This window comes from Columba livia, chromosome 1 (genome assembly GCF_036013475.1).
Source record: "Columba livia isolate bColLiv1 breed racing homer chromosome 1, bColLiv1.pat.W.v2, whole genome shotgun sequence".
Classification (NCBI taxonomy): Eukaryota; Metazoa; Chordata; class Aves; order Columbiformes; family Columbidae; genus Columba; species Columba livia.
This window is the reverse complement of record NC_088602.1, coordinates 44,003,024-44,026,808: the sequence shown is the minus strand read 5'-3', so window position 1 is coordinate 44,026,808 and position 23,785 is coordinate 44,003,024. Positions and strand designations below refer to the sequence as shown.

At 38.0% G+C, this 23,785-nt stretch overlaps 2 protein-coding genes across 2 annotated transcripts in view; one reads left to right on the top strand and one right to left on the bottom strand.

Annotated features, from left to right (window-relative positions):
- Positions 1-486, bottom strand: part of PIBF1 (progesterone immunomodulatory binding factor 1) — a 117,197-nt gene extending 116,711 nt beyond the window's left edge. Inside the window, exon 1 of the mRNA XM_065055453.1 lies at positions 279-486. The gene's annotated coding sequence lies outside the window, so the exon portion shown is untranslated. The remainder of the gene's footprint in view (positions 1-278) is intronic.
- Positions 42-22,956, top strand: DIS3 (DIS3 homolog, exosome endoribonuclease and 3'-5' exoribonuclease). The gene is made up of 21 exons (XM_021286888.2): positions 42-293; positions 1,600-1,757; positions 2,515-2,708; positions 2,825-2,898; positions 4,046-4,213; positions 5,151-5,315; positions 6,239-6,352; positions 6,441-6,578; positions 7,674-7,820; positions 9,057-9,173; positions 10,019-10,120; positions 10,694-10,758; positions 10,854-10,938; positions 11,267-11,394; positions 11,889-11,975; positions 15,787-15,943; positions 17,605-17,819; positions 18,875-19,043; positions 19,599-19,757; positions 20,135-20,257; positions 22,624-22,956. Exons 1-21 carry the CDS (start codon positions 60-62, stop codon positions 22,711-22,713), a joined length of 2,889 nt encoding a protein of 962 aa, XP_021142563.2. The 5' UTR covers positions 42-59; the 3' UTR covers positions 22,714-22,956.
- Positions 22,957-23,785: the final 829 nt, after the last annotated feature.

Below are 23,785 nucleotides of genomic sequence, written 5' to 3'. Positions count from 1 at the left end.
CTCCGCCTCCTCTGCCCCTTCCCGCGGTGCATGCCGGGAAGGCGGCGGTGGCGCGCGCCATGCTGACCTCGCGGATGTTCCTGAAGCGCACGCGGGCGGGCGCGGTGGTGAAGGTGGTGCGCGAGCACTACCTGCGCGAGGACATCCCATGCGGCGCCGCCGGCTGCGGCCGCTGCCCCCCCCGCCCCGCCGGGCCCGGGCTCGGCCTGGAGGCCCGGCCCAGCGGCGCCGCCAGCAGCCTCTGCCCCGGCCCGCACTACCTGCTGCCCGACACCAACCTGCTCCTGCACCAGGTGAGCGGCCGCTGCTGCAGCGGAGACACACGCCTGGGCGCCGGGTAGGGCCTTCCCTCTGGGCCCGGCCGTGCCCCCTGCGGAGCCTGGGGCCCCGCTTCAGCCTTGATTGAATCCGTGTGGGTGTGATGCACCCTGCTCCCGTTAGCCGTGGGCTTTAGGCGTCGCTCCTGGAGGGGGCGGGTTTAGCGGTGTGCTGTCGGGCGTGGATCTTCCCGGTGTTGCTTATGGCTGCTTGAACCCTGCGTGGGTTGCCTTTTCTTTCCCTGACAGCTACTGAGGAGGCCTTCAACTGGGTCTCTTTAGCTTGGAGAAGAGGAAACTGAGGGGTGACCTCATTAATGTTTGTAAATATGTAAAGGGTGAGTGTCAGGAGGATGGAGCCAGGCTCTTCTCAGTGACAGCCAATGGTAGGACGAGGGGCACTGGGTATAAACTGAAACACAGGAGATTCCGCTTAAATATAAGAAGAATCTTTTTCACAGTGAGGGTGCCAGAGCACTGGAACAGGCTGCCTAGGGGGGGTTGTGGAGTTTCCTTCTCTGGAGACATTCAAAACACACCTGGACACATTCCTGTGTGACCTTATCTGGGTGTTCTGCTTGGGTGGGGGCATTGGCCTAGATGATCTTTTGAGGTCCCTTCCAGTCCCTAACATTCTGTGATCACCGAGGCCTGCCTGGTTTTAGGCTATATTTGGGGTTTATATTTTGCTGCCTGAACAATAGGAATAAAGAAACAGCAGGAGTTTTGAGTTTATTTGTCGTGGCCTGATATGAGTATAGAAAGTCATACTAGGAAAGTGAGTAGACCTTGAAGCAGTGATTGGGATCTCCAGATGGTCACTGAATTTTCCTGCCAACCTCAATTTCCTGTTGTAGGTTTAGGTTCTTTAAACTGTGATGTCGTTTACAGATAATGAGTGGAGGCCTCAAAATCATCCCCTGTACAGCTCTGGTAGCATGGGATGAATTTTACTTTGCAGCCCATCACTAGTTGTGAAAAGGCTTGAGTCTAAGCAGTGCAGATAGTAGAGCTCCAGGCTGGGAGGCAGTGAATTCCCAAGCTTGATGTTTGACTTTTTTTTTGATTTATTTTCTCTTGGACACATCTGTAGAAAGTAGAATAGCTCTGTGCAGATATTAGAGACTGGAAGTAATGAATGAATCCTAACATTAATTACTCAGGAGAGGGGCACAACACTCACAAGTTTTACTAGGTACTCATCCCAAAAGTTGTAAGTAAAGATTTTCTTCCCAAAGCAGCAAGTCAAGGAATTTTTATTAATTTCCATTTTGTTCATTAGATTGATATACTCGAAGATCCTGTTATTAAGAATGTCATTGTGCTACAAACTGTCTTACAAGAAGTCAGGAATCGGAGCACACCAGTATACAAGCGAATTAGGGACGTGATTCAAAACCCTGAAAAACATTTCTATTCTTTCACCAATGAGCATCACAGGTAAGGTATGGAATATGGTGTAACAAAATTCTTCTGATTTCTAATAAAAGATATGGAAACAGAACTGGAACATGTAAACTAGGAAAAAAAAAATAGACTGGCGTGCATAAGACTGTATTCTTCTAAGGGATCCTATCGGGAAATAGTTGCATGTTCCAGGAGGTTTTCTGGTTTATATTTAGGATAAGCATATATATTATGAAAATATGATTAGAATATTGAGTAAAGTTTACAGACAAGACTGTTAACTTGAGAAATTGAATAATGCTTTTCCAGTTTAGTGTCCCTTTTAAGTATATTCCAGTGCTTCATTAATATTGCCAGCTCAGTCTGTGGCAGAATTCAAAAATTTATTGGTGTAGGTATGTAAACCAGAAGGTTTTAAGACATGAAGATGTAATTAATTTGCCTTTATTTTTGCTCAGAAGTAGTTACCAGTACTGCAGTATTGTAGTTCTAGGAATCTTGATTCCGTAGTTCTAGCATCTTGAATGCAGTCCTCTTCAATTGTCAGTGGGAAAGCTGTGTTAGAAATTAATACTTCCTTCCTATGTTTCTTTACCCTTCTGTCTCCTGACCCTTCAGTGGCCTGCAGAATGTTACGCATTATAAAAATCGGTACAACAATGATTCTTTTGACCTTGCAGTCTTGATGTTGTTTTTCTGAAAAAAGATTTAAGTATGGATAGATATTGGGATTTGCTTTGTTTTGTTTCCCCCCTTTTTAAAATTCTGCCCTCTTTTGAAATTTATTTAGAGAAACATACATAGAGCAAGAGCAAGGAGAATCTTCCAATGACCGCAATGACAGAGCCATTCGGGTAGCAGTAAAATGGTACAATGAACACTTGAAGAAAATAGAGGATGAGGAGAAGATTCAAGTTATCTTTTTAACAAATGACAGAGCTAATAAAGAGAAAGCTCTAGAGGAAGGCATAACTGCTTATACATGTAAGTGAAGTGGGATGTATGTTTAATTTATTGCTCAGATAAACAATCTCAGTATGTCTTCATATCTAAATCCCTGTGCATCTGTTGCATAAATATTTATGTGTGTGCTTTTGTAGGTGAGGAGTATATAAAAAGCTTGGTAGCTAATCCTGATCTTGTAGATCGTCTTGCTTGTGTATCTGATGAAGGGGTATGTTTTTATTTTCTTTTTATAAAATAAATCGCAAATGGTTTGCAGTATATTATTGGACAACATATGTCAGGCTATTAGCAACTGTTTAGAATATGAGGACTCTGAACTTTACACCATTTTGGCAATATAACTTTTTGACAAGAAATATTGCAGCTGTTTTTTACAGCTGCTTGTACGCTGATTAGTAGGTATCTAGTTATTTATAAAATTCAGTTGGTTTAGGTAACTGTTACCAAGATAAGAGTAATAACACTAAGTTCAAGAAAGTGTATAAATATTGGAAATAAGGGAAACAAGATGAAAACTACAAAAGTATGTATTGCAGACCATTTAGATCTTTGTTTTCTGTCTATTATTTGAAAGTTTTTGTTAACTTATTATTGATTGAAAGTGTTTTCTATCAAAAGTTCTGATTTTTGTGACCAGTTAAGTTGACATCAGTGCAGGCTGCAGCTCTAAGATGAGCTACATCCTTTTCTGTTCCCTTGTGCTTTATGTTTGTCAGTAACCAGACATAGATTTTCATATAAGTTTGATATAGCTGAAAACTAACGCCACAAAAAAATGGAAAGGTTGATTTCATCAGCTTGTTGTAACAGAATAGAGTGGGACATACAAGCATGGGAAGAAAGTGAAGGGCTCAGCTGGTCATTTCAGTAGTTAGCTGTAGTTCATTGCTGTTAACTAGCTGCTCCAAAGTTCCGGGATAGTTATGTGTTTTCATAATCTTCCATATAGCTTACAGTATATGCTTACACTGTGTGCTGTACTCTTTACTATGTAGTATTTTGCAAATATTTCATTCACTAAGTGTATATGTAGTCAGTATATCCAAATCAATGTAAAATTGTATGTCACTTGCACAGTATCTTTTTGAGTAACTGCAGGCAAACAAAAAAAGGAGGCATTCCTAGAATTGTTATGTTTCTGTGTTCTATATGCTTTTTATGCTTCATTCGAAAAATACTTCTTAATAGTAGATTTTCATTATTGTGTGCATATTCATACCTACAGATAGTTAAATTTTAAGAGTTTGCTAGCTTCAGCGTCATGTTCCTGAGCTTGCTTTTGTGGAATAGTTATGAATACAAAAGACTGAAAATGTCCTTTTTTATTTTTTTTTTTTTTCCCCTCCTAATTAAAGAAAGAAATAGAAAGTGGAAAAATAATTTTTCCAGAACATATTCCTCTCAGCAAACTGCAGCAAGGAATAAAATCTGGTATTTACGTCCAAGGAACTTACAGAGCAAGCAGAGATAATTACCTTGAAGCTACTGTTTGGGTTCATGGAGATGCTGAAGAAAACAAAGAGGTGAGTTTTTCATTTTGACTTCATGCTGTGAACTTTAATTAGCCTCAGTAATGACTTAAAATATAGTTCTTTCATGGTGATGTATATTGTTAAAAAGGAGCATTATACTAATTTTTCCTCTTCCATGGTTTTCTTACTTTTTTGCTTTGCTTTTGTTTGTTTATTTGTATGGATATAGACTACTAAAATATTGACTATGCTCTTTTTGAAAAGAGAATAATGTGTTCAAAATGATAGTTTGTGCTTTGATGAAGTAATGATAAAATAAAGCTGAATCCCAGTTGTTAATAGTTTTTCAATTGACTCGAATATAACACTTTTTTTTTTTAATTAGTTTGAAATATATGATGAAAGACAGAGAAACAAGTTTGTCGGAGGATTTTTAGCAAAACTGTGGTGAGCCCTTGTGGGGCTCTCTCTCTTTATTTTCCCTGCTATTTTCGTGCCTGGTGATGAGTAGAGTGGCTGTTCCCCTCTGAGCAGTTAACCCAGCTGTGCCTGCTGGTTTTGCTGTTGGTACAGTTGTACAGACGCTGTTTCCAAGGAGCAGCAGTTGCCTCCTTGTTCCCTCTTTGTGGTGGCAGCTGGAGGTGCTTCTGTAGCTCTTGGTGTTTTTTATTCCTATCTCCCAGTAGTCTGTGGAGTCCTTTAGCTTGCAAAAATAGAAGGATTGTCTTATAAATTCAAAAAAACCAAAAAAGGTCTTTGGAAAGCATATTATTTTTATAGAGGCAATTGGAATCCTGAAATAATATCATCAGTACTGAAAGAAACCTAGGCAGAGGAAGAAGATGCCTCAGGAACATTCCATAAAATGTTCTTTAGAGTCCAGAAACTGTTATATGTGGATGCTCTTCTGTTATCTTGCTTTGATTTGGGTCTTCTGTTGCTATAATGAATGTTTGCGTTCTCATTTTTTGTTTTCTAAAAATTCCAGATAATTATACAAGGACTGAAACATTTAAACCGAGCAGTTCATGAAGATATTGTAGCTGTGGAGTTGTTGGCAAAAGATGAATGGGTGGCACCATCCTCAGTGGTTTTACAGGACGATGGCCAGAATGAAGATGACATTGAAAATGAAGAGGAGAAAGAAAACATTGTATGAAATAAATAATTTTTTACTTAACTCACGTTAAGAGAAAGATGAAATCTGCAATAGCCTGCCAGTGTTGTTAGGCTTTAGATTTATATATGTTTTTATACTGACTCATAAAAGCTATTGTGAATATGGAAATTAGAAAACTTAATTGTAGTCCTAAAGTTGCATTAAATATGTGAATATGTATAAAATGGATACTTTTAAAAATTATAAATTAATCCTAATCAGAAATTCCCGTATTAGCTTTGTTAATAAATCTAAAAGTTCTTGAGTGGTAGTCAAGTAGCCATATATTGATGTGCAGATCAGGATTTATTAGAATAGGAACAGATGTTGTATCACAGTGACAGTCAGCTTTTATAGGCAATGCATACATTTGGAAACAGTTGTAAAATATTCTAAAGCATCTTGCATTCTGCTTAATGTACATGTGGTGTGCTCCCATGTATACTCTGTCCAACAAATAATTGCATTTCTTTAGACACATGATCTTCCCACTGAATTCCATGGGAATGATTTTTAATAATGTGTTTACAATTACTGGAGAATTTTCAAGCAACATAAAAGGGCTTCTAAAATTACAGTAATAGCTTGGAAAAGAAAGTGGAGGTAGTTGTGAAGTTCAGAAACAGTGGAACAAGGTAGCGTCTCTTTAGAGTCTTTTTCTGCTGTTCTTTGTTGTTCTCAAACAATGTCCATTTAGAAAACAAAGCCACCAAAGTAGTCATGTCGCACACTAAAAGTCTTAGAAGTCATGGAAAGCACAGGGAGACATAGTTCTCTTTATGATGGCACAATGGAATTTATGGCCTTATAGTGACACATAGGTTGTTACCACCAAGGTTTGAGATAGATACTGTAGTCAAACATGTTAATGTGCGCTCAAACGTTCTTGTGGTTTTAACCTCTATGTTTTCCACCAGCTGAAGACTTCTGTTAGCAAGGACATGCTGAGACCTACAGGAAGAGTAGTGGGCATTATAAAACGAAACTGGCGGCCGTTTTGTGGCATGCTTTCCAAATCACAGATCAAAGAGGTGAGGAAATAATCAAGTTATTTTAAGTTTGTATTTTCTTTTTTCCTTTACTCAGAAATTATTTCTTTCTTTTTCTGGCTGTTGATAGGCAAGGCGCCATTTGTTTACACCAGCTGATCGCAGAATTCCTCGCATTCGAATAGAAACAAGACAAGCAGATACACTAGAAGGACAAAGAATAATTGTTGCTATTGATGGTTGGCCCAGGAATTCCAGGTATCCTAATGTAAGTTTAAGTGTTCTCTTCTGAACTTTCTATCTGTCTCATTTTTATGTGTTTATTAGGTAAGATGTGTATTATTACCTGCAACACTGAGTAACTTGAAAAAGTGTTGACATGTATTTTAAGTTCTTTGAGCACTTTTTTTTCACGGTTCAAATTAAGGAAGTGCTTAAATGATTTACTTTCCTCTTACCCCCAGAAAATGGATATGGGTTATCATATTTAAAAAGCTTGGTCCACAGGTTCTGCAGTGAATATACATGTGCTAACTAAGGTGCGTTATTTAGACTAAGTAGGGACTACCTTGTTTTAGTCCGGGTTCCTAGATACGTGAACCTTTTGCTGTGGTTTTGCTCATCCACACACTGATCACGGTCCTGGCAAGTAGGTCCAGACACATTGGCCAAATTCAGTCAAATTGCCAGTGGGGCAGTGTTAAAGGTAATTAAGTTCTTAAAAGTTCGTACTAAATAAACAGAAGGATATAAGAGGAACTGAGGACAGTAGCTTCAATTTGTATTGACCACTAACTGGGTTTTAAAGAGGCTTCTGTTGGCTTGTGTAGGAATGAATAGCTTGTAATGAATGGGAGCACAGCTGTCTCACCCATGTTTAGAGAAAATAAAGGAATTTGGAATATATGGAAGGAGTGTTAAGCTAAAGACAGCATTACTGGAGAGAATGAGAGACATGAGAAAGGCAGTAAAGTTAATGTAGAGTTAGGAAGTGGGGTATGTGGCACAACACAAACCCATAGAGAAATTAAACATTATTAATTTTGCTGCTTATGCAACAACGTGTTTTCTTTCCCATAAAAATGAATTGCTATGTTTACAATTTTTACAGTCTTAAAAATGGCGAATTACTGCCATTCTGGGAAAAGAGGGGGAAGTACAAAGTTCAGACTTAATCAATTAAATGTTTGAAATTAAATTTCTTTCCTAAAGATGAGAAAGTTAAATGAAGGAGAGATTACTCGTTCTGTGTAGTTTAAGAAAGTAATAACCTATGAGATAATGGTCTCAAATACTTATTTTTGAGGAAACAATGCTTGATGTGCATGTATATATATTTCAGTGTATGTACATTGTTTCTCAGGGTCATTTTGTAAAGAACTTGGGAAGTGCTGGAGACAAAGAGACTGAAACAGAAGTTCTTTTGCTTGAACATGACGTCCCTCATCAGCCTTTCTCCCAGAGTGTCCTTAGTTTCCTACCACAAATGCCATGGAGCATTACAGAACAGGTAATAATTTTTAATTTTTTTTTAGTAATTACTCTGCCTTCTCAGTCACATCAAACTCTGACGTTCTTGGATATCCCAGTGTACCCCAAAAAGATGGAAAATGTTGTCCAAACGCATTTTGTCTTAGGGTAGACTTTCAGCTGGATTTCCTATGGAAACAAGGCCTCCGCAGGTTTTTGGGTTTTGAGCGAAACGGCGTTTCTTAGGGATAGAAATTTTAAGATAAAGACCATATTACAGGTTTCATTAAAAATCTATAAAAAGGATTTTTCTCAAAGGAGACTACAGTTCAAATAATTGTAAGATCATCTCTTAGTGTTTTTCATCTTGCTAAATAGCTTTGTAACTAAATGTGACAGCCTATGTCACTGCTAAAATGATCTGAGGAGCCTTTCATATATCCCACTATAATCCAGTAAAGTAGTTAGAGGAAGAGAAACTGGTGTTTGCAGATGTTTTAAATGCTGTTAGTGAACTTCAGGTTCTCCTCAGTAGCTTAAATACAAGTAGTGGTTGCTTTAGAATGTGTGGGAAAATGTCAGCATGATATGTTTTTATCTTGGGCTGGGCTGATGTTTTTTGTTTTGTGTTGTGCTGGGCCGAGTGTTCTTGTTTGTGAATTTTTTGTGTTTTAATTTCTTTGAGCTGGGCAACTTTTATTATAATTTATTACTGACTCCTGTTTCTTTTGAATGTGGAAGCTAAAGGAGGGATCTTTGTGTAAATTAGCTGTCTAAAAGTTGGTTGTCTAGTCTAAGATACCTATCTGAGATCTTTCTGTAGCCATGATACAAAGGTAAATACCTCTGAAGTGTGCAGTTCCTTTCAACTGTCTACCTATCTAAACCTTAGAAAGCTAAAGTTAATTGGGAGCGGTCATATCCTAAACAATTTGTCCAGCTGGACATCTGTCAAAATTTCGCTTAAAATATTTTGATTTCTGAGATTGTGAGTTTATACTATTTATCTTCCTTTTTGCTGTAAAACAGAAAAATTCTCAGTAATTGATCATCTTCCATCTTAGTTTTTCTGTCACTGCATGTCTGCTTTTATCTTAGAAATAAATACTACCACAAATCTTGATGTAAGACAAAAAAGCAGCTCTCAGAAAATATTTAGTTACTTTGGAAAGTCTTATGCAAAGTGCCTGTCTTAAACGATTATTTTTACTTGGATATGGAAGGTGTTCTTGAAAACAACTTATTTTTTTTTGTTTGTTTTTGATTTTAATTTCAGGATATGAAATACAGGGAGGACCTAAGGCATCTGTGTGTTTGTAGTGTTGATCCTCCTGGCTGTACAGATATTGATGATGCATTACATTGCAGAGAAGTAGAAAATGGAAATATAGAGGTATTGTTTTTTTTTTTTTTTTTTTTTTTAATCAAGCCAGTCATTTATTTATTTACTTCTTCCTTTATTTTACAAACAGTGTGGTACTGGCAGTAAATGGCATGATCAAAGCTACGAATCTGTTGTAAAACAAATAAATGTTTTTTTCACAGCTGTGAGAGGGTAATAAAGAAAGGGAGTTGATTTTGCATTATATCAGTGTCAGAACTGGGAGATTAATGTTGTCTAAATTCACCCGCTTTCTGTTTATTTGGCATGGGAAATTAAAATAAGTTTATTTACTCTTTTAGTTTAGTAAAAACATGGATATCTACGGCTAGAATAAGGAGCAATCAGTAGAAAAAGTGAAGCTACTGCTATACTGACTAAGACATAAGAATTTTATTTTAAAAAAAGAGTATTAAAAAGCTACAGACTTTACACCAGCTCTCTACGCCCTTACATCTGATTTAGTTAGGCTTTCTTTGTTATAAATTAATTTGTAATTGTAATAGCAGAGTGTGCCAAAATAGAAGGTCTAGCAAACAAATAAAGCAAAACCAAATTTTCAGTGAGCCTTGAAGAAAATGAAAGAGGCTGTTTGAGCTGCCTGGCAAGAAGAGTTGTAATTGGTAGTTGGTATATTGGTAATTGTAATTGACAATGAGTGTAACTTTCAACTAAATGTACGCATACCCTTATTTTGCATAATTGCTGCAACTGTTCATTTTATTAATATCAGTATGATAGGTTTTGACTATTCCTCCTCCTACTGAATATACGAGCTGCTGAAGGGAACTGGGAATGGGTAAATTGGCTTGTAAATAAAAACTTGTGAAAGTTTCAATGTGATGCTTGTTTTTTAGGTTGGTGTACATATTGCAGATGTCAGTCATTTCATTCGCCCAGGAAATGCTTTGGATGAGGAGTCAGCAAAACGAGGAACAACAGTATATCTGTGTGAAAAAGTAATTGTTTTCTATATAAAAAGACTCATTTGGGCTGCACTTAATTTGTCTAAGACTACCAAAATGAAGGTGCTTTCTGTCATTCAGCCTGTACAGCATGGGGGAGAACTTTTTGAACTTTTTTTTTTTTTTTCTTTTTTTTTTTTTTTTTTAATCCATTATCTAGAGTACATTCGTTTCAACTCCTGATTGATGCAATAATATCTTGTAGTTCTGAAACTGGAATACTGTTTTAATATCAATCTAGAATTACAAATTTAGCCTGGTTTTGCCTTTTCCATTGTTTTTTCTTGTGGTAGCAAAATCTTATTGTTTCCTGTGATTGGTATTACAACTGTACACTTAGTCATGCTTATTTAACTTATTTCTCACAGACCAAAGTTTCTTTTCAGAAATAACTTACTAACTATCTGATAACTAAAGTGAATCTTGGAATGAATTCCCTCTGAAGTAGCTTACTTTTCTTTCTGAAATTAGAGCTTTCTTAGCAAAAAAAATTATTATTTTCAAGCGTTTAGCATATTTAAAATATATAGTTATAACTAGTCACTATTGATATTCTTTATTTTGCAGAGAATTGATATGGTTCCAGAGTTACTTAGTTCCAATTTATGCTCCTTGAGGTCTAATGTGGACAGGTATACGTATACGATTCATACTTACATCCTGACAAGAAACCCCAAATGTTTATATGTGGATTTTAACAGATTTCCTGTCTTTCTCCCTCTTATAGGCTTGCATTTTCATGTATATGGGAGATGAACCATAAGGCTGAAATTCTAAAAACCAGATTTACAAAGAGCATTATTAATTCCAAGGTTAGTCACAAACATGTTGTTATACTTCTGAAACAAAGCTGGTGACCTTTTTATAAAAAAAAATCAACAGTTGATAATGAAGTTTTCTTCTGTTTATTGATTTATATTTTCTTAAAATTAGAAAATGATGTGTAAATTCTTAACATAAAAAAAAAATATTCGTTCATTTTTCTTTGAGAATGACATGCCTTTAGGTGTTGAATGTAAAGCTTTGTGTTATTGTGAACCAACTTTGACAGGAAACTGCAGTATCTGCAAGACAGAACTATGGTTTTCTTTTTGGTATTGGGTTATGTATCTTAATGTCTTTTTTTTTAACCTTTTCAAGGCTTCTCTTACATATGCGGAAGCACAGATGAGAATTGATTCAGCAACTATGAATGATGATATCACTATCAGCCTACGTGGACTAAACAAATTAGCAAAAATTCTGAAAAAGAGAAGAATTGATAATGGGTAAACCGTGCAGTGTCCCCGTTACCTTTTTTTTTTTTCCCTTTTTATTTTTTTTCCTGGCTGTTTTTTGCTGTCAAACTGTATAATGGTCCTCTTTGTCCATTTTTCCAGTGAATATCTTCTGAATGAGAATTATTTTGCCATTTTGATTTGCATAAAAATGACTGTTTTCATTTCCCCAAAAATATAAACTCGAAATGTTAACTTTTCCTTCACAAGTTCAATCAATATGGATCTCTTGTAGTCATTATGAAAGCACAACCAGAGAAGTAACATTTGAAATTTTAGGATCTAATATTGATGCGTGTCAGCATCATAATTTCTGCTATTTTGACCATTAATTTCAGTCTTATTTATAATTTTGCTAATTTTTAAAAGTTTTGCTGATTTTAAATTACACTTTGATGATAAACCCAGATGTTGTGTACAGGCTTGCAACTCAGCTCCTGTTTCTGCTTGACTGTAATTTGTTAATACCTCTTGCTGTCTTCCAGAGCCTTGGTGCTTTCCTCACCAGAAGTTCGTTTCCATATGGACAGTGAAACTCATGATCCTATTGATCTCCAGACTAAGGAGCTCAAGTATGCCTTTTATTTTCCTCAATTAGTTAATTTAGGGCAGGGAAGGGGCGCGCAGCATGGGGAATAAGCAGGATGAGTTAGAATCCTGTGTTCGGTCGGGAGATTATGATCTGGTGGCAATTACGGAAACACGGTGGGACAGTTCATATGACTGGAATGTGGTCATGGATGGCTATGCCCTTTTCAGGAAAGACAGGCCAGTCAGGCGTGGTGGTGGAGTTGCTCTCTATGTGAGAGAACAACTACAATGTACTAAATTCTGCCCAGGAGTGGATGAGGAGCGAGTTGAGAGTGTATGGGTCAGGATCAAGGGGCAGGCTGGCAGGGGTGACACTGTTGTGGGCGTCTGTTACAGGCCACCAGATGAGGCTGAGGAAGTTGATGAGGCTTTCTATGGGCAGTTGAGAGTGGCCTCACAGTCACAGGCCCTGGTTGTTGTGGGGGATTTTAACTTCCCTGATGTTTGCTGGAAGGACCATTCAGCCAGCCAGCCACAGTCCAGGAGGTTCCTCCAGTGCATTGATGATAACTTCCTCATGCAGATGGTGGAGGAGCCGACTAGGAGAGGAGCGCTGCTGGATCTCATCCTCACTAACAAGGAGGGTCTGGTCGAAGCAGTAAAGGTTGAGGGCTGCCTGGGTTGCAGTGACCACGAGATGGTGGAGTTCAGCATCTTGGGTGGCAGGAACAGAATAGCAAGTAGAATTGCAACCCTGGACTTTAGCAGGGCTAACTTTGGCCTTTTCAAGCAATTGCTGGGGGAAATCCCATGGGCAAGACTGCTTGAAGGAAAAGGGGCCCGAGATAGCTGGATTGCATTCAGAGATTGCTTCTTCCACGCTCAGGATCAGAGCATCCCCACACGTAGGAAGTCAAGGAAGGGAGCCAGGAGGCCTGCGTGGTTGAATAGGGATCTGTTGGGTATGCTCAAGCAGAAAAGGAGAGTTTACAGGTCGTGGAAGCAGGGGCTGGCCACTTGGGAAGAATATAAGGCTGCTGTTAGAGGATGTAGGAAGGCAGCTAGGATAGCCAAGGCCTCCTTAGAATTACAGCTGGCGAGAGGGGTCAAGGACAGCAAAAAGAACTTTTACAAATACATAGCTGATAAAACTAATACCAGAGGCAATGTAGGCCCACTGATGAGCGGGGTGGGTGCCCTGGTGGCAGAAGATACAGAGAAGGCAGAATTACTGAATGCGTTCTTTGTCTCTGTCTACTCTGCCGGAGGCTGTCCTGGGGAGCCCTGTACCCCTGAGACCCTGGATGAAGCCAGGTCAATGGAGGAGTTTGCTTTAGTTGATGAGGACTGGGTTAGGGAGCAATTAAATAGTCTGGACATCCATAAATCCATGGGTCCAGATGGGATGCATCCGCGGGTGCTGAGGGAGCTGGCTGAAGTCATTGCTGGACCGCTCTCCATCATCTTTGCCAAGTCTTGGGAAACGGGGGAGGTGCCCGAGGATTGGAGGAAAGCAAATGTCACTCCAGTCTTCAAAAAGGGCAAGAAGGAGGACCCGGGTAATTATAGACCGGTCAGCCTCACCTCTGTCCCTGGGAAAGTAATGGAACAGCTTATCCTTGGTGCCATCTCAAGGCATATCAAGGATAAGAGGGTTATTAGGGGCAGTCAGCATGGCTTTACCAAGGGTAAGTCATGCTTGACCAACCTCATAGGCTTTTATGAGAATGTAACAAGGTGGATGGATGATGGCAGAGCAGTGGATGTGGTCTACCTTGACTTCAATAAAGCCTTTGACACAGTCTCCCACAGCATCCTCACAGCTAAGTTGAGGAGGTGTGGTCTAGACAATAGAGTAGTGAGGTGGGTTGCAAACTGGCTTAAGGAGAGAAGCCAGAGAGTGGTAGTCAATGGTGCGGAGTCTAGTTGGAGGCCAGTATCTAGTGGAGTGCCTCAGGGGTCAGTACTGGGGCCAATATTATTCAATATATTCATTAATGATTTAGACGAGGGAATAGAGTGTACTATCAGCAAGTTTGCTGATGACACCAAGCTGGGAGGTGTGGCTGACACGCCAGAAGGCTGTGCTGCCATCCAGCGGGACCTGGACAGGCTGGAGAGTTGGGCGGGGAATATCCTGATGAAATTTAACAAGGGAAAGTGTAGAGTCCTGCATCTGGGCAGGAACAACCCCAGGTTCCAGTAAAGGTTGGGAAATTACATATTAGAGAGCAGTGTAGGGGAAAGGGACCTGGGGGTCCTGGTGGACAGCAGGATGACCATGAGCCAGCACTGTGCCCTTGTGGCCAGGAAGGCCAATGGCATCCTGGGGTGTATTAGAAGGGGGGTGGCTAGTAGATCGAGAGAGAGGTCCTCCTTCCCCTCTACTCCGCCCTGGTGAGACCACATCTGGAATATTGTGTCCAGTTCTGGGCCTCTCAGTTCAAGAAGGACAGGGAACTGCTGGAGAGAGTCCAGCGTAGGGCAACCAAGATGATTAAGGGAGTGGAGCACCTCCCTTATGAAGAAAGGCTGAGGGAGCTGGGTCTCTTTAGTTTGGAGAAGAGGAGACTAAGGGGGGACCTCATTAATGTTTATAAATATATAAAGGGTGAGTGCCATGAGGATGGAGCCAGGCTCTTCTCGGTGGCCAACAATGATAGGACAAGGGGTAATGGGATCAAGCTGGAACACAAGAGGTTCCGCTTAAATTTGAGAAAAAACTTCTTCTCAGTAAGGGTGACAGAGCACTGGAACAGGCTGCCCAGGGAGGTTGTGGAGTCTCCTTCTCTGGAGGCATTCAAAACCCGCCTGGACATGTTCCTGTGCGACCTCACTTAGGCGTTCCTGCTCCAGCAGGGGGATTGGACTAGATGATCTTTTGAGATCCCTTCCAATCCCAAACATACTGTGATACTGTGATAGTTTACAAAGTTCAAGTAATAGTGCAGGAAAATAATGGAATCATAGAATGGTTTGGGTTGGAAGGGACCTTAAAGATCATCTAGTCCAACCCCCCTGCCATGGGCAGGGACACTTTGCACCGGACCAGGTTGCTCAAAGCCCCACTCAACCTGGGCTTGGACACTCCCAGGGACAGGGCATCCACAACTCTGGGCAACCTGATCCTAAAAAATATAATTTCTTTATTTTACTGCACTATTTATGAAGCAAGTTTTGAATTGTTTGCTTTATATATGAATTTAAGTCTTTACTACTAATGTAATGGAGCACTAAGGTCCAAGCTCTCTACATCCCACTGGTTTTTTTGGGATGCTCTTCTCCTGGTATTAACAAAGGAGAGAAAGTAGAACTTAGAGTTATGGATTACTGAAACCTTAAGAACAACGGAGCAGTTATTGCATATATGTAAAGTCATACAGACAGTATTACCAAGGGGTTGTAGAAACAGAGCTACTGATTTGATTTTTGAAACTAGATATTTACTTTCCTACTACTTAGTTTCTGTGCTAAAATCTACTCTTGGTTGTGTATACTGTTGCGGCTTCATGGTGTGCAGCATGGTGCTTTCAGACTTCATATACACAACATTTAAACAGTACTCTTAGAAAGAAACCAAGAGGCTTATTCTTTGATCTTTCAGGGCATTTTAAAGATAATTTTTTTTAATACAATTTGTTATTTTAGAATAGTTGTCTTTTTTTTCTCATTCTGTATTTGAAACTTAGTAAATAATAATGGTTTTAGTCTTAAAAATGTTTGCCTAATTGTATAAATGTTCAAAACCATTAGTTATTGTTATATAATGGTACTAGGGTGGTGCAATGTTTCTTCATTAGGCACTAGATATCTAATGCTTTTCTAACAATGAAAAATATTTTATGTTGATAGAGAAACAAATTCCATGGTTGAAGAGTTCATGTTGCTTGCCAATGTCTCTGTAGCACAAAAAATTTACGATGAGTTCCCGGAGTTTGCCTTGCTCCGGAAACATCCTGCTCCTCCCCCATCTAATTATGACATCCTTGTGAAGGCTGCAAAGTCTCAGGCAAGTTTGTACCATGCTAATTAAGTTAATTAATTATAAAATGCTGTATTTTCTCTCTGGCCTCTTGACCAAGAATAAGGTTTGGAGAGCAGTATTTTGAAAGTCTTAACAGCTGCACTTTAAAATTGTTGGTACTTGTAGCAAGATATCTGTGCCTGCAGATGGAAGGAAGAAGCTTGTGCTTTTTAAAATCCCATTCTTAGGTAAAGAAAGCAGATCACTCTTTAAGTCTTTTGTAGCGTAACTCTTGTGTGCTGTGAATGTTCCTCCTCTCCAAGCCACATCTGATTTTTTTTAAATTTTTTTTTTCTTGAGATAGGTTTTGGCTTCAGATCATATACATTATTGATGTACTTAAACATGGGTCAGTCACATCAAATAACGCGTCTCTGTTAAAGTCAGGAAGTAAAAAAAATGTGTTCCCATGTGTTTGTAGTTTCCATCCTCTCCTTAGACCAACTAGAGGTTAATTTAGCCTGAAACCAGTCTGATTTAATTAACAAGTCTGAACTGAAAAATGATCTTTCCAGTTTCAGGTTCTTTTATTTGAGCTAAACTTTTAAAAGTCGGCTTTCTAGACATTGTGATATGCATTGATATTTCATTTCTCTTCAACTCTTCCCTTCCCCCTTTTATTTTCTACAAGCAAGCGAGAAACTCCCAAATTCTATCAGTGTAAGATGAATAGATGAGCCCAAACACAGACCATTTCATTTTCCACTGCTGTAAAACTGGACTAATTATAATGAATTCATTTGCACTCTGAAAATTATTTTTCAAGTACTGTTTTATTTGGGAAGCTAAGTTCCTGTGCATAGACAAACATAGTTTTAATAAACCAAAGTGGCTTTTTACTACTCTGACAGGACCATCACAACTGGCTATTTAAATGCTATATTTTTGTTACACTTTTTAAGTAACTGTGTAATTATTTTACCATGATACAGCATAACTTGACTTTTAGATTTTCTAGACCTACTTTGTTGTCAGTGGTATACATGAAGGAAAGAACATTGAACTAATCTTGTGATGAAATTTACTTGGTGTGACTGGAAAATAAAAATGCATTATTTATTTTCACTTTACCTGAATTTCTATCAGAGAACACTGGCAAACAAGAAACAAACTTAATGTTATACAGTACTAATTTTACAAATCACTTTTCCAAATATAAATTTTAATTTGGGGAGGAAATAAAAGAAGGTTGACTACTGCTCACATTGTGCTTGGTTGAGAATGTTTGTGTGACATATATAGTTCTTTTTTTTTTTTTTTATTATCACTTCTGACTTATTCAATAAAGAGGTAGAAAAATAAAACCAAAGTAAATAAAAAACTTGTTATAAAGTGTTTCTTAGTTCTGAATGGATGTCTCTTCTGAATTCCTAGGCTACTGACCTAGCTTTTCATTGTTTGCACGGAGCGATAATGAAAGAGGGATCTGTGCATGGGTGGATTTTTGTTGGTTTTGTTTGTTTGGGGATTTTTGTTGGTTTTGGTTTTTTCTTTGTTTTGTTGTTGTGGTTTTTTGTTTTTGTACTAGTGGCATTCCATTAAGTTATTAGGTGTGATACCTGTGCTAATTGCTAAAATCAGTATGGACTCTACTTACGCTCTGCTGTTTGCTAGTAATACCTGATTTTCTTTTTTTACCTCCACAGAATTTGGAAATTAAGACAGATTCAGCAAAGGCTTTAGCTGAATCATTAGACAAAGCTGAATCTCCAGCGTTCCCCTATCTCAATACACTGTTGAGAATTATGGCCACTCGCTGCATGATGCAAGCTGTTTATTTCTGCTCTGGAATGGATAATGACTTTCATCACTATGGTTTAGCCTCACCTATTTATACCCACTTTACCTCACCCATCAGAAGGTACTTTTATGAAGGTTTCAGAGAGGCAGAAGTGACATATTTGTGAAGAAATTACCGTTTTAAATTCTGGTGTTGTCCATTTAAAATAAAACACTAAAAGACAGTGGTTTTACATGGTGATCCACCTTCATATAAGCAATGTCTGTAACTGCTAAGATCTGATAAATTTTTTTTTAAAGACTCATAAAAATAAGAGAAATACACTCCTAATGCATGTCTAGCATAGAAATCCACTTTGCAATCAGTTAGCATTGTATAAGTCAAACAGACTGAGGCTGAGGTTGGCCAGTCATTTTTCAGGTAGAAGTTGTGTTAAAATTTTGAGGAGGCTGTGTTTAAAGTATTAAAAACCTTGCTAGCTTGAAACTTGCTATTGTAGCTGTTGTGCTGTAATGAAATCGTACATCTTGGAAAATTAGTTATTTTTTTCTTTTAACCAAGAAGTGTCTAAGTTTTGAGGAAAATAATTGTAGTCATATTTTGCTCCTTGGAAACATTGCAACTGAAATCTCTTACAGGTAGATTAAAATTCCTGTGCATTTGTGTGAATAATTTGTGGAGCTTCTAGAAGTCCTAAGAGTAAATTTTAATTGCTAACAGATGTGTTAAAAAGTTATCAGCTGAAGTTCTAATAAATGTTATATATGTTCAAGTATGATTATGCTTTGCAGATCAATGGCATTGACATACCATTCTACACCAAATTTGTCTAGTTCATGGGAAAGGGAAGAGAGAGTGCCATGGTGAAACATTATTCTTTAGACCAAAAATAAAATTTTGTTTCTTATTTCTAAACATTCAACAATACAGGCTCTATTGGTAGAACATAGTAAATAATTTCTCTAAAAAACAGTACAGTTCATTCTGCCTCTGCAGAGTGTACCTTTGGTCATCAAAAGAGAGTGATCTTGAATTAATACAGGGATTTATCAGCAGACTGTCATTATTACAAAAAACTTTTTGATCAATAAGATTTCTAAAAACAAAATTATACTCAAACTTTTTTAAAAGCTATGATTTGATATGTCATTTATCATTTAATCTCATCTTTGCAGGTATGCTGACATTATAGTACATCGACTTTTGGCAGTGGCCATCGGAGCAGACAGTACTTACCCAGAACTTACAGATAAACATAAACTAGCAGATATGTGTAAAAATCTCAATTACCGACATAAAATGGCTCAATATGCACAAAGAGCATCTGTTGCATTCCATACACAGGTGAGTAGTTCTGAGATGTGAGGTGGGAAGGGACACTGCATTGTAGCATAAAATCAAGTCTGTGGGAATGATGAAGAATGAGGGATGCCGCTGTGAGGAAAAGCTTCAACATTGCATTGTTGGTTCTGAAAAATTAGGAATAATGGCATCTCGGGGGTTCTTTTTACTTTGTGTTTTTTATAAATATGATGAATGCTTAATACGACAGTAATATTATAAACAGCTTATAGAATTTTTTAATTGGCTGTCAAAATACGGTATGTAATTATCACTAAGTATAGATTTGTATTTGAATGTTTTTATTTTTTTTTAAGCCAGTGTGTTTGTAATCCAGAAGTGAATCACAGAGTAGTTTGGGTTGGAGGGGACCTTCAAAGGTCATCTGGTCCAGCCCCACTGCAATGAGCAGGGACATCTGCAACTAGATCAGGTTGCTCAGAGCCCCATCCAGCCTGGCCCGGAATGTCTCCAAGAACGGGGCATCTACCACTTGAATGGTAGATATTCTAGTGTTGTTTTTTTTTTTCTCATTCATGTATTCTAATTTTGTCACAGCTGTTCTTCAAAAGCAAAGGAGTAGTGAATGAAGATGCATACATATTATTTGTAAGAAAAAATGCAGTTGTGGTCCTGATTCCCAAGTATGGGTTAGAAGGAACAGTCTTCTTTGAAGAAAAAGGTAAACCAACACCAAGACTGGATTACAACAGTGAGGTATGTTTCATAAGGTTTGTTCTTAAGTACCTTTATTTTTTTATGTGGTAAGTGAGCACAATGACTAAAATCTATTCTGGTTGGATTTAGAAGGGTAAGAGAGGCTTTTCTAAATGCAAATTTATTAATCTATAGTAGTAGTGCCACTATGGTTTTCTAAGTCTAAATAAACAAGTTCTGACAGGAATTGGTTTCTATAATAGATATTACTAATACTGCAAAAATGTATACACCACATTTTATGACACTGAACATTCAGGACAGTAATTTGTGTTTGTTTTTATTGATGTGTAATTAGTAATTTCCTGCAAAAATACTTGTATAAAAACATAAGACATTGTAAGCAGTGATCATTTATATAAAATTTCAACTTCCAGGTACCGTCACTTACTGTGGAAGACACAACATTACATGTATTTGATAAAGTTAAAGTGAACGTTATGTTAGATGCTTCCAACATCCAACATCAGAAAATTCGGATGGTGTTGGTTGAACCAAAGGTAAGGCACAAGATTTGTGATTCTTAGAATCATGTTACTCTTCAGTAATCTCAAAAAAATCAGCAGATGGTAAAATTGAAATTTAACCTGGAAGAAGAAAATAATTTAGCAGCAGATTGTAGCTTTTGCTTCATACCTATTCTCAATAAAACATGGATCTGCTTTCACTGACTGTTGAAAAGAATAAAGGGCTCTAAATTAAAATTCCCTTCTGGGCCCATTAGGGATATTTCCACTGATGGGAAAGATGATGATCTGCTGAAGGTAATGACTTTTGAATTTCACGGTTCTGTAATCAAATCTCCCTTTTGAAAATCTGCCAAAACTCGGTGGGATCTTTTTGCTCCAGTAAATGATGGTGTAATTGTAATGGGTGGCTCGGAAGGAAACGCTGTATAATTGCTGCCTGTAAATGACAGTCCTTTCTTACAACTTCCACAATATAAAAATTCTCTCTTAATAATGTTGTAAGAACTGTAATAACATAATAACTGTCTCTAGTCTTAAGACTTTTCAATTCTAGCTGCTTAGTGCATCTGGGCCACTGGGGTTTTCACATGGTGTCACACACACCTCAGGCTTGCTGAGTGCTTTGAAAGGACACAATCTTGTAATGGCAGGCAATGTTACATGTGACTTTTTTGGTAAACAGATGGTTGTGATGATTATCCGTAATGATGGAGGAAAAAGAAAAAGCCAAAATAAGCAAAAGGTCCTTGTTTATGTAGTCAAACATCATTATTTCTTTTTTTCTGAGGAATCATCTGTTTCCCAACACATGTAAATATTTTGTACTAACTTGAGTTGAAGGCAGTCTTCATGATTTCAAAGAGTGAGAGTAGATAATGAAATCTGTAGCAGCAAGAAGCCTTGTGCCCTGCTGTGCATTAACATGCTGAGCTGCCTGCTGCTTATGCTCACCAACTAGAGTTTGTTTGTCAGAGCTGCTGTTGTGGGTGTAACTCAGGAACACTCCTGTTGCAATGACTCCAGGCTGCAAGGGACACACTTTGTTCCTTGAAAATAGACACAAAATAATAAGCTGATAATATTTTCCTTCCCTTCTGCTTCTTGTACTAATTTGTGTGAAGGTCCTTGCTCTACAATGAAGCAAGTAATTTTAGATAATCCCTTAATTTTAAATTATCCCTTGATACAGGAATGGCTCTGCTGGTTAATGCAAAATACTGTCACCCTAACCATCAGTTTCTAGTCCTCCTTGCTGGCGAGGAATGAGTATAGGAGTAAGATGCACATACAGTGGTCATTCCCTTTCTTTCTATTCAAAGCTTCCAGCAATTTACAACTTGAATACTGTCTCACCCAGAGATACACATCTTTGTGTTCAGTAGATAGTCTTGTTCTGCTGAAGTTTTTTAACTGTTTCTTGAAATTCTGTTGATAAATGGTGTTTTTATTCTAATACTCTTTTTAAATTCCTTATTCTTGCTCATGTAATGCATTTTAAGGCTTGGGTTTTTTCTTCTACCATGGTGATGCACGTACACTAAAAATCAGTATTACGGGGTTGGGTCTGTGGGCAACCTCTTAAGCGGTTCCCCAGGCAAGAGTTGCTTCTCCCTTTTTATGGGTTCTCTGACTCATTGCGCCAAGAAACAGGCCTTTATTGCACCTAGAACCCCAGACTCTGCCTTCTTGTGACATTAACTCATTGAAGGTAATTTATTGTTACCATGTTGTTTGTTCTCACAGCCCCTGATACTCCTCAGCAGGTCACAGTTACTGCCACCATCGTTAGCTGACCAAAACCAGCCTTCTGCTGATGGCAGTGGGTTGTATTCCCGTGTAGGTGCCTGTGCTACTCTACTGCAGTTAAATGACTCTTCCACCAGTATATGCTGTTGTCGCTTTCACATAATGTATAACCTGGTATTAAAATCATAGTGATCGGCTTCCTGCCGTCAAGCTTCTGAGGTGCCTGCTACCTCCTGTCATCAGCCATGACCATTTGCCTGCTTGACAGGAACAGCTCTTCAGAAAACACTGCAGTGGTGACTCTTTTAAAGGCAAAATGGAAATTGTTAGGTTTAAGACCCCTGGTGACCTCTTCCACTCATACCCCATGCCTTATAAGTATTTGTTAAGGCACAGCAAACAACTGAGAATGTGTCATGTATAAGGAACTGCTGACCATATACTTAAGAGAGGTTCTGCTGCTTGTATTTCGTCTTCTTCCAGGTTTTACTTGATCTAAACTCTTGTTTAGATGACCAATATCAGAATTTTCTGAAGGGGATACAGTGTTTGTAAAAAGTCCTGTACAAGTAAACTAAAGTTTTATCAGAATAGTATAAATTAAAATAGAGTTAAAAGTGTTCTGACTTCTAATTCTTTTCTTACTGTAGATACTAGGAAATGATGTGCCTGCAAATCTGTCTACAGAGATAAGCAGCAAGAATGAACCAGAGAAAAAGAAAAAGAAGCTACAAAAATAGCTGGATATTAAAGTTTACAGGAAGTCATGGTTATTTGTTTTTACTATTTTTCCCTATGGGTGAAATGCTAGAAACAGATTGTTTACTTTTAAATACACATTTTAATAATTTGTAAAACTGGCTTTTTTTTAAAAGAAAAAACACTTTATTAATATATGTAAGCAGGAGAACAATAGTTTTAAAACCCAGTTTATGTCTACAGTTTTGTCTTGTGGGTGAAAATAAATGTTTCTGCAAAGTGAAGAAGTAGTTGTAATATATTATTTTTTTAAACAGCCTTAAGGCCATTCAAGAGCCTGACAAAAGTCAGTCTTTTCACTCTTCAGTCCATTCTCTTTAGCACCTCAGAAATGAAAGAGGTAATGGTGCTAGCTACTGCTCCTAAGCACTAACAGAATTTACGCTTGAGAAATGAATTCCACAGACTTGCGCTTCCTTCTGGCAAAGTTCTCTCCCACACCAGATTGTGTGTATATAGGCACATGATATAAAGAAACTATACCAGAAAAGTACATTAGCCTGCCTTAAAGCAATTTAGAATTGTTGCTTAGCCTCTGATGAACTGCTTTAAAAAAAAAGGATGGAAACGATCAATTATAATGTATTACACAAAAATCCACAAGTAACAACAGATCACTGCAAAACTTGACTTGTAATTACTGCTTGTGCTCATGAAGCTGGGGAGTTAGAATTCTCAAAAAGACCACAAACATTTTTTGCCTTGAATTGCATTGTTACAGTCAAGCTACATCCTTGGGTAATCACTGGGTCACAGTTGATCAGGACATGACTGTCACTTAGCAATACTGACTTGCTGTATGCTGTCATTGTAAATGATTGGATCACATTTATCAAGTACGTACTTACAAGAGAGCAAAAGGAGACAACATGTTTAACTGATTGATGTTTTAATCTGTCACCACTACTCTAAAAGGCCTATTCAGAAACTTTAAAAATAAAAACCTCTTTTCAAGAAGGATGTGCAGGGTACTGGATCTATAACTGTTACTACCCTTTTAATTCAACATCAAATAATAGAGTAACCAGAAAACTGTATGAGAGCAAAAGCTTG